This window comes from Cotesia glomerata, linkage group LG3, assembly GCF_020080835.1.
Source record: "Cotesia glomerata isolate CgM1 linkage group LG3, MPM_Cglom_v2.3, whole genome shotgun sequence".
Taxonomy (NCBI): Eukaryota; Metazoa; Arthropoda; class Insecta; order Hymenoptera; family Braconidae; genus Cotesia; species Cotesia glomerata.
In genome coordinates this window covers 18,508,390-18,525,199 of record NC_058160.1, presented here as the reverse complement: position 1 = coordinate 18,525,199, position 16,810 = coordinate 18,508,390, and the positions used below count along the sequence as shown (strand labels likewise).

Below are 16,810 nucleotides of genomic sequence, written 5' to 3'. Positions count from 1 at the left end.
ACGTCGATTGCCGCTAATCTGGCCAAAATCGGTAGATTCGTTCAAAAGATATCGTGCAAGAAAGAAAACCCAAAAAAGTGTTTTTTCGGAATTACTCCGAAATTTCTGGTTTGATCAATACAAACTTAAAGATTCTTCATGAGGCTTAAAAAAACTGCGTCGAATGCTGCCAACCGCAAGAAAATCAGTTCATTTATTCAAAAGTTATTGCGGTTTGAAAACTCAATAAATAGTGTTTTATCAAACTTCTATTAGACTTTTGAGCTTGAAGAGCTCAAAAACAGCATAAGTTTAATTTTAAGCGTCCAGGTATGGGATTAGCGGGAAGTTGCAGGGATGGCCTTCAAGGTCAACCGTTTTCCTAATTCTTTTTTGTAATTTTTTTTGAGATTTTTCAAAATCTGCTGGTTCGAATCAGTCCAAGTTGTATTCAAAACCTAAGTTTGTTCAAGCCCTTTCGAACGGCACCAACCGCGATAAAATCGGTCGAGCTGTTCAAAATTTATGAGAGCTTTACACGGAAAAAAGTAAACTGTAATAAATAACAGTCGATTTATAATAAGTAATGATCAACTGCTAAAAATTACCATTTCAAACAGTAAAATCGTAATTTTACTATTCACATTGTAATATTTACAATTTAAACGTTACAATTTACTCTTTACATGGAAGAAAATACTATTTCAAACAGTAATATTCGCTCGGTAAATGTCTAAAATGTTAAAGTATAATAATTAAGAATTCAGACTTTAATATTTATCATTTCGTACCTAAAAAATTATGTTATGATATGTAAAAAGTATAAAATAAAGTTAGTAAATTTTTAATACAAGCAACGTCAATATTTACAAAGTGAAATGGTAAATTTTAAACGCAACGCCAAAAGTCAAACTGTAATTATTGACTTGCTCAGACTGGTAAAATGTATATTTTGAAAATATAATTTTTACTGTTTGAAATGTTAAATTCTCTCAGAGTGAGACCCCTTTCTCTTTCATCTAAGTTCCCCTTCTCTTCATAATATGGACTATTTATTGAAATGGCATTTTTTACTGTTTGAAACTGTAATTTTTAAAGATGAAAGAGTCGTTATTTACTATAGTGAAAATTACTAATCACTTATTTTGGATATTAAATTATAAACTGTGGCTTTTATACTTTCTACATTAAGTTCTGTAATATTTACATTTTTGCCACCCCGATGTCCGCTTTACTGTTTGAAATTATAAAAACTAACCGGAATCCGAGTGAATATTACAGTTTACTTTTTTCCGTGTACATACGGCCATCACCACGGAAACATTCGGAGGGCTTCCTAAAACCTCAAAACGTCAACATCCGTTGAAAACTTGATTTTCGAAAAACGGGGTAAAATCAATAACTTCCCAACTTTTGAAAATTTTCAATATTCTTAGCCGAAAGTTAAAAAAATTTGCGGAGGGGGGAGGGTCCAGCATTAATGCGAGCGAGTGTATATGCAATTTTTCTCGATTAATTTATAACGAACAACAAATTTAAGTTGAGATAAAATGTTATCAATATTAACCAGGGAATAGTTTATTAAAATACATTTATTGATATATTTTAAATTTAAACTAATAAAAAAATCTTGTGTGACAATAAACAGCCCACCAATCCACGAGGTGTCGTCGTTATAACGCATCTAGTAACCTTGCTGAGTATTGGTAAATGGCACCGTGTAAAAAGGCCTATTACCAAAACCTGGTTTGAGTAGTTAAATTTTTTAACGCCAGGTGGCAAGTACGTCACCGCCACGAGAATAAATGACCTAATTTGAGTAGTACTGCTTTCGACCACGAGGTGGTGTCTTGAAATTTACATTTACCAATAACACTACTTTTGAATGAGACGATAAAATCGCGCGATTTTGTATTGGCTGCACTGATGTTTTAAACATCTAGTGATAATTTTAATTCATCCTGTGAATTAAAATTATCAATATTGATAATTTTAATTCCAAGTTTGGATTAAAATTATCAATATTGATAATTTTAATTCCAAGTTTGAATTAAAATTATCAATATTGATAATTTTAATTCGAATTTGGAATTAAAATTATCAATATTGATAATTTTATTTGCTAACTTACAGATCGACTTAATTATTATGTAATATTTTTTGATAGTTTAAATAAAATTCAATTGATTTCCATAATTTACTATTCTGTTGTTTTGCTTACATAAATTTCCAATGATGAAGTATTTTTTCCGTCATCGCACTAATTATTGTGAAATTTTTAATTTATAAATTTCTGGAGCCCTTATCAATAAGAATAATTAATATAACTGAAAGCATTTGAACTAAAAACATTACTGTAAAAAATAACTGTACAAGTTATTTATAACATAAATCATAATTCTGGTATGTAATTATTTAGATAGAGAATTATTGAATAATAATGCTCCATATACATGTAAACATAATCTCAAAATTCATAATTATCATTATCAATAAAATATCAATTAATCAATTAAAATTTAAATGATAAAAAATTACATGAAAATAGGATAAATTGTCATCCAATAGTGATTCTTTTGAGACTTTAATGATCAAAGTTACTTTTTTTGATACAATATAAAATTGAAACCTAAGTTTAATAAATTTATATCATATTCAATGATGATTAATATTTGTACATTATATTTTTAGGGACTGAATTAAATTTATCAGCTTAATGAAAATTTAGCTTCAATAAAATTCAGAAAATTTTTCATAGAACATATTTAGTATTAAATAATAAAAATGCGTTTGTTTTCTTATACCATAATTTCTAAGATGAATAAAAATTTTTATCTATATTCAAGAACGTAAACAAAATTTACTATCATATGTATGACATCGGCGAATATGCATACAGCTAAAAATTCCAAATAAAAATTGATTTCTGCCTAACAAACATGACAAAAAAATTGTAAAAAATAATATCTTAAAAAATGAAAAATGCTCCAAAACCCTATGTTTCTATATGCTGATGGAATTAACATTATCAAAAGTGAAATAAAAATAGATTTCAAAAAAATAATCTCAAATAAAAATTATGTCAAACATAATTCAAAAACAGTAAAAATATTAATTATAATTTAAACTTTAGGTAGAAAATCTTAAGCTTTAAAAAGTAAAACGGCGTGCCATAAAAATCGGCAATTTAGGCGATTTAAAATGATTTAAAAAATGTTTTTGACCTAACCCAGATAGCAAAATGACGTATTAAGTTATTCCGAATGAGCTCAGATTTCTGATTTGGACGTCAGAGTCTACGTCTAAAAGACGTCTTTAAGACCTTCTGAAGAGGTCGAATGCGCCGCTTATTGTAGACTTTAAGAACTCATCAAAACGAGCTCTTAAAGAGCTCTTTTTTCTGAACTCGCACAAATGATTTTTTATCTCTATACGCTATTATAATGATAACAATAATAAGAACACAACAAAAATAATATTAATAATAATAATAGTAAAAGTAAATTATGAAAAACAATTCAGAGTTTCATGAAGCACCGATGCTGATTTCGAGTGTTTATTATTTTAGTTAGACCTAATATTGTCGGTTTAAAGAGAGAAAGTGAAAATCGCAATTGCCGTAACTAAGATTCGAACCCGAGTCGCGCGCGTGCTAGATCGATACCTAACCCCCTACGCTGTTCAAACGATATGTCGTTACACATCTCATTATTCTTATAAGCTAAGTTTATATAGTGATGAAATGTTGCGATCATCGTCTATATTATTTATTATATTTGATACTGTGTATCGATAGAGAAAAAGTAACTTTTACGAATATTTATATACTAAAAAGTATTCAAAAGTCTACTTGTAATATTTTTTTAAATAGTCTATATAAATTTTGTTTACTTTTCACAATATAAAATCTAATAGATAAATTAATGAATATTAAAAATTCAACAATAATTAATAAGTATATAGTTATAAGATATCGTTAAATTCGAATAAAATGTTTAAAATTGATACATGCAAAGTACTCCTTAAATGTAGGAAGTTCACATAATTTTTTCAGATTAGAATCCAATTTTATTATTTTATCTAAATTAGTTTAATTACGAACCAGGTTTTAACATTATTGCCTATTACTTCATAATATAATTTAAAATTTCTGAAAAATTTAATTAACCTGGATTAAGAGAAATGAGTTAACCTATGCCAAGTGTATATCTATATATTAATCTATTCAAATTGTTTTAAATCATTTAATTCAAATTATTTTTAATCATTTTCAATTTAATTTCTCAATCAGGAAAGTAATAAATGAAAAATGAATAAGATTTTGACAGCTTTATATTAAAAAGAAATTTGTGTTTTTGTTTATAATGTCTATAAGCTCATTATACGCAACTCAAAAAGAAGTCCAAAAAAGGGACTCAGTTAGATGTCAGAAAATTGACTCCAAACTTATGAGTTCATTAAGAGCTCTTAGTTCTGACCTCGTAAAAAAGAGCTCCTTAAGACGTCACATTAGGACTTCTATAAGAAGTTTTTTAAAAGACTTCATACTGAAATCTTTCTGACTTGGATGCTGACTGGGAAACTAAGCATATGATTTTAATGTATTTCGACCCGCTTAATACTTATCTGAATAAGTTTATTTAGACCATAAGCCATTAAAAGTTTAAGTAAATTCCAAAAAACTCTGAAAAATTGCAAAAAAAGCAAAAAATAACAAAAAATTCCAGATAATGTGTTAAAAAAAATTATATCAATCATGATTCTCATGTATTTCGATCCGCCGAATATAAATCTCGAATTTATATGGCTCAGACATCTCTCAAAATCTAAATAAATGGCAAAAAACCACTGAAAATTAAAATAAATCAAGTCCGTTATGATAAAAATTAATTTTCAAATAAAAATAAAGAATTTTTAACATGTTATCCGAGTTGTGGAACATAAATTTTGAATTTTTTGACCTAAATCCTCAAAAAATTTTAGTTAATTCTACTTTTTTTTTTTTTATATCGTTTTATTACACCTGTGTCTTGGTGCAATCCTCTTGCAACACTACTGTTAGGCCAACAATCAGGGTTCACGAAATATCCCTGCTTTTTATGTTTGTGGGATAGTCGAGATCGAAAAAATCACTATGTTAAAAAAGAATGGCCAACGAGAACGAATTTGAATCCTGGTTCTCACAATGTTACCCGAGAACTAAACCTCTAATTGATCCTTCCAAGTACTTACTACCGCCACTTCACATGAAGCTTGGTCTTATGAACCAGTTTGTCAAAGCTTTAGACAAAGATGGCAACTGTTTCAAATATTTGGGGGAAAACTTTCCAGCTATAAGTGATGCAAAATTGAAAGAAGGAATTTTCGATGGACCCTAAATTCGGACTTTATTTAAGGACGATAATTTCGAATATGAAATGAATGAGATTGAGAGAGCAGCATGGGCAAGCTTCAAAGAAGTATCACAAAACTTTTTAGGGAATACAGAAAGTGAGAATTACGTGAATTTAGTTGAAGAATTGTTGTACAACTACGATACTTTGGGTTGCTTGATGAATTCAAAATTGCACTAAGGTAAAAGCCCCAATATATGATCATGTACCAGTATATGATCACTCCATGTATTTTTATATCTATATTCACAAATATAGGTATACAAATACATGGAGTGATCATATACTGGTACATGATCATATATTGGGGCTTTTACCTTATTTAGATTCTCACCTTTCACACTTTCCTGAAAATCTTGACGATTATAGTGAAGAGCAAGGCGAAAGATTCCATCAAGACATTAGTGTAATGGAAAATCGTTATCAAGGAAAGTGGGATATCATTATGATGGCTGATCATTGTTGGACACTGAAGAGAGATCTACCTTATAAATAAAAAAGCAAATGAAAAACCCTTTATGTAGGTCATTTGAAGATAAAAGGGTTAGATATAAGCGGAGAATGAATTAAAATTAAAAAATAAACGGTTTTGAAAAGATTTTTTTAAAGAATTAAAATTTTTTGAGGATTTAGGTCAAAAAATTTAAAATTTATATTCCACAGATCGGATTACATGTTTTCTGCCCTCCGGCCGGAAAGTGGCACCTTTCTGGCCGCTGCGCTAAACAAAGTTGCCACATTCCGGCTACGTCGAGTAGAAAAATAGTATACACACCTTGGCCAGTAAAAAGTAAAGCCTCAGATCACATGTTTGTCAACCTTGGCTTCGCCTCGGCCAACAATTACATGTCATCTAAGACTTTTCTTATTTTACTGGCCTAGGTATGTAATATACTATTGATTTGATTTTGATTTTCAGTGGTTTTTTGCCATTTATTTAGATTTTGAGAGATGTCTGAGCCATATAAATTCGAGATTTATATTCGGCGGATCGAAATACATGAGAATCATGATTGATCTAATTTTATAAAATTTTTTTTAACACAATATCTGAAATTTTTTGCTTTTTTTTTTGCTATTTTTTGCTTTTTTTGCAATTTTTCAGGGTTTTTTGGAATTTACTTAAACTTTTAATGGCTTATGGTCTGAATAAACTTCAGATAAATAGTAAGCGGGTCGAAATGCATTAAAATCATGCTTAGTTTAGGTCAAAAAAAAATTTTAAATCATTTTAAATCGCCTAAACTACCGATTTCTGTCATTTTTTTAGGTTTTTCAAAGTTTTCTCGAAAATTTTACGGTTTACAGGTCAAACTGATCTCAAATTCGGATTCAGCGGGTCGAAATACATAAAGATATATGGGTCCCATCAAAAGTACTGACAACTTTTTTTCTTGTGTGCCGGTGTAATAGTTGGCTATAATTTATTCATTGAGTTGAATGAATATAAATTATCAAAAAAGACGTTTTCCGTATATTGAAATCAAGATCAGTTCTGCAAAACATTGAACCAACACAGTCTGCTCTGACAATCCCAGTTAGCATCCAAGTCAGAAAGATTTCAGTATGAAGTCTTTTAAAAAACTTCTTATAGAAGTCCTAATGTGACGTCTTAAGGAGCTCTTTTTTACGAGGTCAGAACTAAGAGCTCTTAATGAACTCATAAGTTTGGAGTCAATTTTCTGACATCTAACTGAGTCCCTTTTTTGGACTTCTTTTTGAGTTGCGTATAATGAGCTTATAGACATTATAAACAAAAACACAAATTTCTTTTTAATATAAAGCTGTCAAAATCTTATTCATTTTTCATTTATTACTTTCCTGATTGAGAAATTAAATTGAAAATGATTAAAAATAATTTGAATTAAATGATTTAAAACAATTTGAATAGATTAATATATAGATATACACTTGGCATAGGTTAACTCATTTCTCTTAATCCAGGTTAATTAAATTTTTCAGAAATTTTAAATTATATTATGAAGTAATAGGCAATAATGTTAAAACCTGGTTCGTAATTAAACTAATTTAGATAAAATAATAAAATTGGATTCTAATCTGAAAAAATTATGTGAACTTCCTACATTTAAGGAGTACTTTGCATGTATCAATTTTAAACATTTTATTCGAATTTAACGATATCTTATAACTATATACTTATTAATTATTGTTGAATTTTTAATATTCATTAATTTATCTATTAGATTTTATATTGTGAAAAGTAAACAAAATTTATATAGACTATTTAAAAAAATATTACAAGTAGACTTTTGAATACTTTTTAGTATATAAATATTCGTAAAAGTTACTTTTTCTCTATCGATACACAGTATCAAATATAATAAATAATATAGACGATGATCGCAACATTTCATCACTATATAAACTTAGCTTATAAGAATAATGAGATGTGTAACGACATATCGTTTGAACAGCGTAGGGGGTTAGGTATCGATCTAGCACGCGCGCGACTCGGGTTCGAATCTTAGTTACGGCAATTGCGATTTTCACTTTCTCTCTTTAAACCGACAATATTAGGTCTAACTAAAATAATAAACACTCGAAATCAGCATCGGTGCTTCATGAAACTCTGAATTATTTTTCATAATTTACTTTTATTATTATTATTATTATTAATATTATTTTTGTTGTGTTCTTATTATTGTTATCATTATAATAGCGTATAGAGATAAAAAATCATTCATTTGTGCGAGTTCAGAAAAAAGAGCTCTTTAAGAGCTCGTTTTGATGAGTTCTTAAAGTCTACAATAAGCGGCGCATTCGACCTCTTCAGAAGGTCTTAAAGACGTCTTTTAGACGTAGACTCTGACGTCCAAATCAGAAATCTGAGCTCATTCGGAATAACTTAATACGTCATTTTGCTATCTGGGATGAGTATCAGAATCCTATTTCCGATGTCGGAAATCTTTTTTCGATGTTAGTATTATTTATGACTCGCAATTATTTATAATGGTTAGCTATAATTGATTAAGGTTGTACGGACACTAATGCACTTTTGAAGATCAGAAGCTAATTTTTTTATATGTTATAAATAGCTATCTTATACGTCTAAATTAATTTTTTGGAAAAGATTAGTCGAAGGGTTATTGTTTAATAAATTATTAAAAAATAGAAATTTAACATGTAGGTTATAGAGACTGTTGACGAGATGCACATTTATCGATTTATGTGGCTAATCCATAGGAAGATTAAAAAACAAAAAACTTATTTTTAAATCAATCAACTTTCATAGAATACATTAAAATTAAAATTAATATTTTCTGCCGAAGACTTTTAAAGCTATTTTAATTCAAAAGATCAGAAATTCACAAAAATATCAGTCCGACATACTTAAAAATAATTAAACCACGTGATTCAGCGCAGTGTGGCAACGTTGCACAGAATAGAACGCGCCAACTTTGAATTTTAATTTTTCCTCTGTATTTCTGTGGGTTATGTTTTTATACTTACTTATAAAAAAAAAGAATTTGTTGTTTTCAATTTATTAAGCTGTAGAAAAAAAATACATTTAAAAATATGACTATAATATTAAAAATGTAATTGGCAGTAGGGAGAAAGGAAATGTAGAAACAGTCAACACTTTACATCACATTTTTTGTTATTTTTAATCTTTTATATTTTATTACATGCAGAATAATAATCAAATAATTTATTTTTAAGTAAGAACAATACTTATATTATAATAAAATATGAAGTAACAACATTTATTTTCAATCTTAGAACACATAACATAAATAAAAATATTAGATTTAAAACGTTAGACAGACTTATTGCATATTACTTACTGACTATTAACTACTGAGTAGTTCATCTAATTTATTTTTAATTGCAGTTATAGTCTGGGTTCTCGCAGTTACGCGAGGTTTTTGGTCAATACTTTGGCTTAATAAAATTTTTAAACCTTCAAATCCATCATCTACATAAATTTTTTTTAAATCACACATATTTATTCCAGCTTTCGCTATTTTGGTAATTATATTAGCAGAAACTCCACATTGCTGTTTATTTTTTTCATTTTTTTTGTCAGCCTTCTGTACACTCAGTGAATCTTTCAAACTTTTCAATTTATTCTTTTCATTCTTAGCATTTAGAATGCTATCCACCGTAACTCCGGCATTCATCAAATCTTTAGAAGAAATATTAATGTCTTTATGATTAATAAGTTGTTGCAAAATAGAAACATCTGCTGAAGCATCATGCGCAGATTCCTGTATAAATGTTGAACCTAGATAATCTTCAGCCAAAGCAGATTGAGCGAAACTTTTTTTTTAATTACGCCTCTCATTTAAATGCTTTTTTAAAAAATTTAATGTATCCGTAAAACCTATCACAATACATTGAAACTTTTCCAGCAAATTAACTTGTTGTACAAAAATTAGAATCCTAGGTACATCAAACCTGAGTCCATTGTGAGCTGCTAACACGACAGTAGAACTGATAGATTTAAAAAATGCAATTAATTCAGTAATAGCACGCTTTGGTGAAACTGTTTGTATGTGAACAGCATTTTTATGTAGTTGATCATACATTACAGTGAGTCCGGTAATTTTAGATGTTTCAGCCGAAAAGTTACAAGATGGCATTATATATGCATTATATTTTTTATCATGACATTGTGCAGCGATTTGAACTATCTGGTCAGTTAATTTTAATCCGGTAGTCTCAATATCAAAGATGACAAGTTTTGTGCTTCCATCAACGGTTAGAGCATTGCTAGAGATGAATTTTTCATTTAATTCAAGACTAGCACTTATTTCACTGTTACTTTGATAAGTAATACCTTCACGAGCTTCAGCGGATGCATTTGATTTCTGTCGATTTCGAAAAAGGGCACGGCGTTTTTTCTTGAATTCTTTAGTTTTAATGAGGGCATTTCTTTTTTTTCTTCTTTCATCTCGATTTTTTCGAAAAAGCAATGAGTTAGCTTTCATTGGAGATAAGCCTAATTTGGTATTTACTGTATTTAAATAACTTGTGCCCAAGTTTACTTGACTTATACCTGCAGCTACACGAAAATCACTGGAACTAGAATCACTGTAGTGTTTTGCTTTTGTTGCTTTAGTCGTTATCACAGCATTACAGTTTTCATTAATCTGACTTGATCCGCGTGGAGCTAACTTTTCTGCATTATCTGCGGCTTGTTTAAAAATTGGCGTGATACTAGCTTTTAACTCATCACCAGTTAAAGGCTTACCACCTGGAAGATATTTATGTTTAAAACCTTCAGGATCACTTGCATAGTTACACCATAAACCACATGCATCGTGTTCCCCGAAAGCATGTGGTACAATATTTAATATTGCTGCCTTTGTCAATTCAACGTTACCGTCATTACCTCGAAGAGCACTATTAAAACAATATATTAAATACTCAATTGCAGCTTTTGGAATTTTTTTAACAGCATACAAAAGTTTTGAAATTTTTCTTGTTGCATGATTGATATCCGTCCACTTGTCAATTGCATGATCAGATGCCCTGCGTAAATTAGCAATAGTGCACGAATCTTCGTCACCAATTAATGTTTTTATTTCAACATTTTCTTCTACAAATGTTTTATTTTGAGTAAGAATTTGAACTGCAATATCTGCCTCCATGGCTTTCGAGCTGCCGACGAAGTTATTGCGACAATCATGTTTCTTCTTAGAATTTATACGGCAATACCTACAACCTTTATTTCTGGTCGCGTAGGCTACGCATTTTCGGCTGTAATGTCCAAATGCTGTACCATGACCTTGCTTACTATTGTAGCACCTTCCGGAACCTTTTTTTAACCAAGCTCCATCGTATGACAGCCGTAAGCCAACCTTTGTCTTCGGAGTTTTTGAGGTACCGATGATACTCTGCAACTTACGCTTACGATTTTTAGGGAATTCTTGACTAAAGCTTGCAAAACTTTCTTTAGAATTACTTTCATCATGGATAAAACTTCCAGTTGAATTTATAGCTGCTGAACCCACATCGAAAGTTGAGTCATCACAACATTTATTAGTTTCTTCAAAATCGGTCTCTGCTACATTATTGTTGTTAGTATCTACCATTATATCAGTCTGAACAGTATTAATAATCCTTTCTGCTATAGGATTAATTATAGTAGTGGTACTAACAGCCTTTAAATCTGAATCCCCTGTCTTGGTGTCACTTGCTCCACTATTTAAATTTATTTCAGAATCACCATCATGCAAAGTTTTTTCAGTACTTGTTCTATCACAAGATCTGCAAGTAAATAAGGGGGAAAAAAAAGTTGTTGTCTGTTACAAAAGTATTTTTATTTTTAAAAAAATTTTTTCATTCAATATACAGTTGTAAATGGTTGTAAAAATATTATATAAATACGCATGATTATATATGTATCATAAATATTATTAAAAAAATTATTTTTTATTAAAAAAATATATGATTCACTTCAAACTGTTATAAATATTTTTACAACAACATTTAAAACAGTATAGAATCATATTTTATTTAATTGTTTCTCACAATATAATATATACAATTTTTAATATATTCGATATAAAATAAATGTCCATATCAAATATATTTACCCTTCATTCAAAATTGTCAACTCTCGTTCAACTTTTAACGTTTCATGGCAACTTTCCTTGGCAACTACCTCAACTGCTGGTCCAACAAATCTTTCGTACCGCTTAATCAAGTTGTGATTGACTGTAGGCAGATTCAGTGCTGATAATGTTGTATTCAGTTGCGTTTCTCCAATACCTCCATCTAATATTGCTGTAATAATAATTTCAATCAATAATAATAATTATATAATTTGTGAGTAATTAATATCTAATTTTCTATTATAAATTTTATGATTCTCTGTATTTAACCTTTTATATTAACTTACCAAGAGCTAGTTTAAAATTCACGTGATATTTTGATCTGGTCGATTCTCCTTCACTAGTTGAACTTTTAACTTGACGAATTCTATCACATTTTGGACATTTCAAATGAAATACACTCGCTGCTCCAAAAATTTCTTCTTGTATCAGAAAACGAAAACTTAGAGGCAAATCACATGTCATACACCACATTTCTGTAGCTAGTTTCTCCAAATCAACGATGCGTCGATTGTTTGGTAATTGTACGCCGACATTTTTATACTTTTCATGGAGTTTTTTCGCGCTTTTACTGACATTATTTTTCCAATTTACAATACTTTTTCTTGCAAATTTCCCATTGTGTCTAAATTGATTTGCATTACTCATTCTGCTATTACAAATAACCTCTTACAACTTAACACTAACTCAGCTACCCAGCGAGGTAAATATAAACAACTGTTAAGCGCGATGTTGCCAGGTCTAAGTTTTGTGAAAAAATACTCGAGTCAAACGTTAACTATTTATTGTTTTTGTTAATTAAATTAATTAATTTATTTAAATAATAATATTGTTAGATAACTGTTAAATTATAGTAATGAATTTTCGTATTAAAATTTTTAATTTTTATAAAAAAAAAATTTAGATTCTATTATGACTTACGGGGTACTGTCCGTGCAACCTTAATTGAATTGAATGAAAATAAATCATCGAAAAAGAATTTTTCCGTATACTCAAGTCAAAATCAACTCTGCCAGAGATTGAACCAACACATTTGGTTCTAAGCATCAGATCTTCGTTTCCGACGTCATAAATCTTGTTCCGACGTCAGTATTATTTATTACTTGCATTTATTAATAATAGTTTGCTATAATTTATGAATTAAATTAAATGAGTATAAATTAATACAAAAGACTTTTTTCGTATATTCAAGTCAATATGAGCTCTGCCAAAGATTGAACACACACAGTCTTTTTTGAAAGTCTGATTTTTTTCTCGACATCAGTATTATTTATTACTTGCAATTATTATTAATAATTGCCTATAATTTATTAATTTAATTGAATGAATATAAATTGTTAAAGAAGAATTTTTCCGTATACTTAAGTCAAAATCAACTCTGCCAAAAATTGAACCAACACTTGGTTCTGAGCATCAGATCTCTGTTTCCGAGGTCGGAAATTTTCTTCCGACGTCAGTATTATTTATTACTCACAACTATTAATTATAGTTGGCTATAATTTATTCATTGAATTGAATGAGTATAAATTAATACAAAAGGATTTTTTCGTATACTCAAGTCAATATGAGCCTTGCCAAAGATTGAACACTTACAGTCTTTTTTGAATGTCTGATTTCTGTTTTCGAGGTCAGTATTATTCATTACTCGCAATTATCAATAATAGTTAGCTGTAACTCATTTATTGAATTGAATGAATATAATTCATTAAAAAAGACTTTTTCAGTATACTGAAGTCAAGATCAGCTCTGCGAAAGATTCAATTTATAAAAAAGTATAACGAATATTATGGAAAACAACCTAACAAACGACCGTATACTTCAGTTTACTTACAAGAGGTAAATGTCATACAATCGTTTGTTAAGCTGTTTTTCATGATATTCCATATGTTTTTTTACAAATAAATCTTTCTGTGAATTTATTTTTAACTTTCCGCTAAGAAAATTGAAGATTTTCAGAAATCGGGAAGTTATTGTTTTCACCCCGTTCTACGAAAATCGAGTTTTCATTGAATCTTGACGTTTTGAGGTCCTAGGAAGCTTCCCTGACTATTCCTGCGATGGTGTCTGTATATGTGTGTGTGTGTGTGTGTGTGTGTGTGTGTGTGTGTGTGTGTGTGTGTGTGTGTGTGTGTGTGTGTGTGTGTGTGTGTGTGTGTGTGTGTGTGTGTGTGTGTTTGTGTGACCCTCTTATGACTTTTGAACGGCTTGACCGATTTCATCGCGGTTGATGCCGTTCGAAAGGACTTGGCCAAACTTAGATTATGAATACCATTTGGACCGATTCGAACTAGTAAATTTTGACATATCTCAAAAAAGTTACAAAAAAATTAGGAAAACGGTTGACCCTAAAGGGCATCCCTGCAACTTCCCGCTCCTTCCATACCTCAGCGCTCAACAATTCACTCATTGTTTGAGCTCAAAGAGCTCAAAAATATAGTTTGTGTATTATTATAAGCTCTCCAAACTCTAATAAGTAGCTATTCGATGGAAGATTCATAGAACACTTGTTTTTGAATTTTCAAACCAGAATAACTTTTGAATGAATAAACCGATTTTTTCGCAGTTTACGGCATTCAACGCAGTTTTTTGAGTTCTTTGAAAAATTTTCAGCGCAAACTGGTCAGACTGAAAATTTCATAAAAATTCTGGAAAAAACATTTTTTTCGACAACGATATCTCTCGAACGAATCAACCGATTTGACTGGGCTGGTAGCAATTGACGTGGTTTTTTGAGGTTAAGAGCTAATTAGTTTTTGGAATCGATCGGTTGAGCCGTTTAAAAGATATTTCAAAAAAACGAATTTTTGGAAATTTTATTTTTGAGATTTCTCAAAATTCATCGACTCAAATTTTGTAAACTAGTATCAGAATTCTAAGGACAAAGGAACTCTTTGGAACGCCGCTTATTTCAATCGAATCGGATGATCCGTTCAAAAGTTATGAGAGATTTAAATACACACACACACACACACACACACACACACACACACACATAAGCTTAGCTTCGCCTCGGCTTTGCAAAAGTCGGGCGGTGCCCCTTTCACGCCCGGCAAAACCCCTTCCGCGGAATTGCGTATTTTCGGCTGGAGAGCAAGAAAAATAGTATACAACCCACGACCAGAATGTTGGATGCCCTGAGGTATGTGATATGATTTCCCATACGCCAGGAAATCCAACTTTCTGGCCTTAGGTCGTTATATATTATTTTTTGAATCACTCTAATGTATACATAGCTTCTGTCTCACTCTCTCATTTGCGTTGCCGACGTGTCTTCGGAAGGTTCTGGGTTCGAATCCCAGTCCGAGCTATCTAATAATTTTTTCTCGCATATTCTATAAACTCACATTAAGATGATCCTCTTCACATTTCTTTCTCAATCCTTTCCTACCAATATCCTGTTACGTGAATGTGGAACGCTTCACGTAATAATTACCGTAACTCCTATTCTTTCCCGCTTCACAGCATTATTAATATTTGTAATTAAATTTACAAAGTTTTCTCGAAAATTTGACGGTGTACGGGTCAAACTGACCTCAAATTCAGCGGGTCGAAATACATAAAGATATATGGGTCCCATCAAAAGTACTGACAATTTTTTTTTTTTGTTTGCCGGTGTTATTAATAGTTGCAAGTTATAAATAATACTAACGTCGGAAAAAGATTTCTGACGTCAGAAACAGAGATCTTATTCTTAGAACCAAATGTGTTGGTTCAATCTCTGGCAGAGTTAATTTTGACTTGAGTATACGAAAAAATTCTTTTTCGATAATTTATATTCATTCAATTCAATTAATAAATTATAGCCAACCATTATTAATAATTGCGAGTCATAAATAATACTGACATCGAAAAAAGATTTCCGACATCGAAAATAGGATTCTGATACTCATTGTCAGAACAGACTGTGTCGGTTCAATCTTTTGCAGAGCTGATCTTAATTTCAATGTACGGAAAACGTCTTTTTTGATAATTTATATTCATTCATTTTAATGAATATGTTACGTCCAGAATTTGGACTAATTAATTTAATTTATTTTTAGTCCAAGCTTTTCAGCCTATAGACCGGGATCGTGTTGAGTATTAGGTTTTAAAAGTGAAAGAATGCAGATAGGAGTAGTGTTAAATTATAAAGTGTATTCAAATTCTTAAATTCTAAATACAATAAATTTTACAAGATTGGAAACCAAATTAAAGTATAATATTTGAATTACGGTACCTGGTCAATTTGATTTTCATTGATTCTAAACTTTTCTAAACTGAATCTAAATTTTTTCTGTTGAAATATTAATTTTAAGTGTGAGGACACTGTACTATAGGTTAGTCGGGACTAACGTCGATAGGTAGATGAAGTGTGAGGACACTTGCGGCTTCTGGGGATGAACTAGACCGCGTTTCGGGTGGACTAGGCCTTTTTATGTCCACGATTATTCCGAAATAGACATAATTTTCGGAGGAAAACTGCATCCAATCGGGAGGCAGTTTTCCGGGATCCGTTCCCTTTCTTACTCCATTTTCTTAGGAAAAGCGACTAGTCCCGCCCCAAAATGTTAACCTATGTGCGTACGCACCCACACATACACTAACATGTACATTGGATCTTACATTTGTTTAATAAACTATATTTTTTTTTTTTTTTTTTACAATTATTTATCTTAATGAATAAAAAAAATGCCTTATTATTTATTTTATAGATAAATTGATTATATTGTAAAAATTTTATAATCTTTGGATAAATACCACATGGTAGTCCAAAAATAATATTCGATGTTTGTTACTTTAAAGATTATTACTTTGAATAATAATTTTTTTTTTTGTTAAATTAATTGAAAAAGAATAGTGCGGAAATATTGAATCTAA

At 30.2% G+C, this 16,810-nt stretch overlaps 1 protein-coding gene across 1 annotated transcript; it reads right to left on the bottom strand.

Annotated features, from left to right (window-relative positions):
- Positions 1–9,613: 9,613 nt before the first annotated feature.
- Positions 9,614–10,990, bottom strand: LOC123261620. Its single transcript, XM_044723317.1, has one exon. The coding sequence runs from the start codon at positions 10,985–10,987 to the stop codon at positions 9,662–9,664; it is 1,326 nt and encodes a 441-aa protein (XP_044579252.1). The 5' UTR covers positions 10,988–10,990; the 3' UTR covers positions 9,614–9,661.
- Positions 10,991–16,810: the final 5,820 nt, after the last annotated feature.